At 36.9% G+C, this 4,809-nt stretch overlaps 1 protein-coding gene across 1 annotated transcript in view; it reads right to left on the reverse strand.

Annotated features, from left to right (window-relative positions):
• Positions 1-3,144: 3,144 nt before the first annotated feature.
• LOC144977438 (epithelial sodium channel subunit alpha-like) overlaps positions 3,145-4,809 on the reverse strand; it is a 30,548-nt gene continuing 28,883 nt past the window's right edge. Inside the window, exon 17 of the mRNA XM_078922655.1 lies at positions 3,145-3,626. Within this exon, the coding sequence (XP_078778781.1) occupies positions 3,489-3,626 (138 nt within the window). The 3' untranslated portion in view covers positions 3,145-3,488. The remainder of the gene's footprint in view (positions 3,627-4,809) is intronic.

Consider the following 4,809-nt stretch of genomic DNA (forward strand, 5'->3'; position numbering starts at 1 on the left):
AATTATTTGAATTAACTGGGTGCGGTTCCTGACCTCCAATTAATGGTAAGGGGAGGAGGGGGGGGGTGGGCAAGACGGTACATACATGTTTATTCTATCTCCTTATACAGGGTGGGGTTCCTGACCTCCCATAGTGAGCAGGAGGTCCATACTGTGTATTCTATCCCCCTAGGTCTGTTTTCCAAAATGCTTTCTGTCTTGGTTTTGGAATGGGATTACTTGGTTTTGTTCTAGCCGGATACCCTGGCTGTGTTGGAAGCAGTCAAATGTCAAATTAATTTTGGGAGGTTGTATTTTTCCCTTGTAAATCATCTCTCTGTTATGCACTGTTATTATATTTTATATATTATAAATGATTTGTAAACATTGGAGTGTGTTCCTCTTAGTGGGGACACGTTCTTGTGTCTGTATGAGACTTTTGGGTGATCTCAAACTAAGTACACTGATAGTGTGCTCTTGGAATCTACATCTGTTCCCGCACTAGCTCTCTTTGCGGCGCTGCTCTGCGGCTGACGCCTGGGTTATTCCAGTCTTTCCTTGGAAGAGACCCTAACGACAAATTTCCCCTGGGGGATGAATAAAGGGAATTGGTAAAAATTCTTTGAATTAACCTGGTGGGGTTCCTGACCTGAGAGGGTACATTTTTATTCTATCCCCTTATACTGGGTGGGGTTCCTGACCTCCCATAGTGGGCTGTCTTCCCTTGGAATAAATCCTTGGGGATAAATAAAGGGAATTTTCATTTTTATATTTTATTTTACTGGATGGGGTTCCTGACCTCGCATAGTGGACAGGAGAGGGGGAGGGGCACATACTGTGGCTTCTATCCCCTTATACTGGATGGGGTTCCTGACCTTTCTATAGTGGGCAGTCTTCCCTTGGAATCAATCCTGGGGGATGAATAAAGGGAATTTTCATTTTTAAATTTTTTTTTAACTGGGTGGGGTTCCTAACCCTCCATAGTGGGTGCGGCGCTGCTCTGCGGCTGACGCCTGGGTTAGTCCAGTCTTTCCTTGGAATAGACCCTAAAGACAAATTTCCCCTGGGGGATGAATAAAGGGAATTAAAAAAAATATTTGAATTAATTGGTTGGGGTTCCTGATCTCCCATTAATGGACAGGGGAGGCAGGGGAGTGGGGTACGAACTGTGGTTTCTATCCCTTTAAACATAATCATTGCTGCACATACTTGTCGGTATGCTGATCCATTTGGTTAATATGAGAATATTTCCTACAATATATGACAATTTGGAATATCCGATCTGCTGATAAGTAACATTTTTATTCACGTCAATTCATCTAATGACGCTGAGATAATCTTAAATGTAACAAGCACCAGGCTTTCATAGTCTGATGTACTTTTAAATTGCCGCTTATTTTAGAACCAGTTTGATTTTAAGTATTGATTATCACCATCGCCGTCATGTTGTTATAACGAACATATGCGTCTTCAATCGTATTCATGATGATTCTGCTGCTGCTGTTGCTGCTGCTGCTGCTGACGACGACCACGATGACGACGACGACGATGATGATGATGATAATGATGATGATGATGATGATGATGGTGATTATGATGATGATAATGTTGTTGGGTGAATAGTAAGTGAAATGATTCCTTTTCAATGCTTCTATTGCTAAATCACCACAGTGAATAATTAATCCTATCTACATGGAGGCGAGCTTCAAAATAAAATTTAAACAATGCTTAAGTCTAAATTTTTGAAGTAAGATTATAGAATTGTACCTTAAGTATCTATTATTAATTAACGAATGAGAGAAAGAGGGAAAAGCAGATTTTAGACAGGAAAACACCAAGGACACCACTAGAATAAGATGAAAATAATATAAAATAATGAAATAAATAAATAAACTTTCCTTTATTCATCCCATTAGGAAAAATTGTCTATTGGGTCTTTTCCAAAGGAAGACTGAAATAACCCAGGTGTTCGCCGCAGTGCACCGCGCTAAATTCAGCTAGGACGAGGTGACTTGCTCAAGGCCACAAAGCCCAGTAGCGGGTGATCGAACTCTGTACATTTCGGGTATGAAGCAAAGACCGAACAGCTAAGCCACACTGCCCCATTAGACTTCAATGGGACGCAGAACTTACAACGTATTACCTTCATCTGTTCCGGTTCCAAACTCCTTAGAAGTGTATAACATGTCCCAGGGAGGACCAACAATGAATAGGTCATATATTGAACCATAAAGTGGCATAACTATTTTAGTAGCAGGAGGTAAAGGCAGCTTCTTATAATTGCAGAGCGTGAAAGAGCGAGGATGGATGTGATCTTTATTGACCACCAGCATTTATTTAGACAAAAAATAAATTAAAATTAAATGTTATCACTATGAAACCAAAAGATTAGTTGCACAATGCATGTATTCAGTACTCTGGAAGACTGGTTTCATACTTCCAATGAGATTCGAATCAGTATTTTGATGTTACACTATTGCTCCCTATTGACCTCAAAATTGAAGAGCTATTTCATCTAAGCTCTGGAAGGAGAATAGAACCTGGTAAGTAAGGTTGGTCAACGGTTAGATATTTTTTCCGAAATGAAATAGTGTATGGAGTTATCGAGTTAAGTAAAATCATCACCATTTTTGCCCGCCATGTAAATCAATCGTACCATCACATAAACCATTGAAGTTTTTGTTCTATTACAGATAATTTAATAAAAACCAATCATCCAACTGGCTGTCTAAAAGCAATGACAATGAGCCGAGTGTCGTCAGCTTTATTCATACTGATATAGAAATATGTCGCATTGAACATTTATCATTGTGATTTACGAGATCAACATCAATCAAGCAAATTGTTGGTATTGCGCAGACACATATTATCCTCAGGTTAATCAACATAATACATAATACAAAAATACTTTATTCATCCAAAAATGGAAATTCGTTTCTTGACCTGGCATGCATAAAAATGTATAAATATAACGTTAAGAATACATGGCGACAACGTATATATATATATATAATATATATATATTATATATATATATATATATATATATATATTACATTTTACAAAGTGAAATATGTTGCCCCTGTGACCCCGAGCTGAATTTATATGTAAAAGCATAAAAATGTATAAACATAAAATTAAGAATTAATAGCGACACTTTATATATTAATTTTATAAATTGAGATAGATTGTTATTCTTCTGGCCTCTCGTCCGAACCTGCAAGTGTATATTTTAAAAACTAATAGTATTTATTTAAAATCACAGTTGCGCGTTAAAAAATTCGAACACCATGTGGCAAAAATGGGTTGAGGTGACGTGTTGTCTTCGTTTTTTATAGATGAAATACCACGACTCCTCGTGGAGAACTGAATATATTAGAGAAGGGGGTGATCGCCGTCCTTCATGAAAGTTTAAGCAGTTTAAAATTCATGAAAAATAAGTATTCTTCTGCTGAAATATTCTTGCCCCTGAAATATCGTGTTCGTGGCAGATTGGTCACAAAGATCGATTAGTTACTATTTCTCCATCGGAAAAACAGATGTCGGATAATTGAGATGAACAAGTGGAGGATTTCAAAGGCGCTCAAAGCCGATATTCCCACATAAAGTCCAACTGTTCCGCCGATGTCCGATATGAACTGAAATTCCTGAGGAAGGGTACAAATGGTTAAATAAATTAGATATAAAATCATAATATGATGCGGGATCATGGTACAATGCCATTCGTTTTGTTAACTGTTTTTGCCACGAAATCAGTGGAATTGTGATAAAAAAAATAATAATAATAAAATTCCCTTTAATCATCCCCAAGGGTAAATTTGTCTTTAGTCTCTATTCCAAGGGAAGACTGGAATAGCCCATGCGTCAGCCGCAGAGCAGCGCCGCAAAGTGAGCTAGGGCGAGGTGACTTGCTCAAGGCCACACAGCGAAGCGGTGAGTGATTAAACTCTGTACCTTTCGGGTACGAAGCAAAGACCGTACCGTTGAGCCACGCTGCCCCTGTGCTAATTTTTAATATTTGCTGATAAGATGGTTCATAATTCAACTATCAAAGTTGATAGCATTTTTAAATAATATATACAACCTCAATAATGTTATGGTATAATGTCGTGATGAAATTAATGCTAAAGAAATTATTTCAGTTCAACGTAATGAAATCTGGGTTTAACAAATAACCGATACAAGAAAGAAATAATCTTTACTTACTTTTACATATACTATGACAAAATTCTATTTCCTTTGACTATAGATAATTTAGTTTTAGATGTCAAGTTCAGTTCGACCTATTACCTCTGAGACAATGGATTATATATTACGAAGTCAACTGTACGTACTATCATTTGAGCTGATTTGGATTTTACGACATAAATGAATTACCAACAAAAATCGTCGATATCTTGTTTACGTTTCTCATAACAGAAAAGATGTTCGGATTCATCAAGTATGATTTACACTTCTACAGTCTGAGAACTAGGATGAATAAACACTTGGCCTTGTTATTAGGGATGTTTGATTCCCTGTCAAAGAAGGTTGATTTTTGGGATTTTTTTCTGTATTTTTCTTTTCTTGTTCTGTCTCACACTGTTACATACTTTTTCAGATCTTTATCTCATACCAGTGTCTTCTCCCCAATTTGTTCTTTTCTTACCTAAAATATTAAAGTGTCTATTTAGAGAATTAGAGGCTTGAAATAAATCGGTATTGCCCCGAAAAATATTCAAATTCTTTACCTCATGAATGTTAAGAGACATACTTAACGTAATACTGACAATTTCCTCTGTTAAACCACATTGCGCAGATGGTTTAAATAAATAATTTAAAAGAAAATGA

Source organism: Berghia stephanieae, chromosome 1, assembly GCF_034508935.2.
Source record: "Berghia stephanieae isolate SIO BIC M18660-M18661 chromosome 1, UCSD_Bste_1.3, whole genome shotgun sequence".
In the NCBI taxonomy this organism is placed as follows: Eukaryota; Metazoa; Mollusca; class Gastropoda; order Nudibranchia; family Aeolidiidae; genus Berghia; species Berghia stephanieae.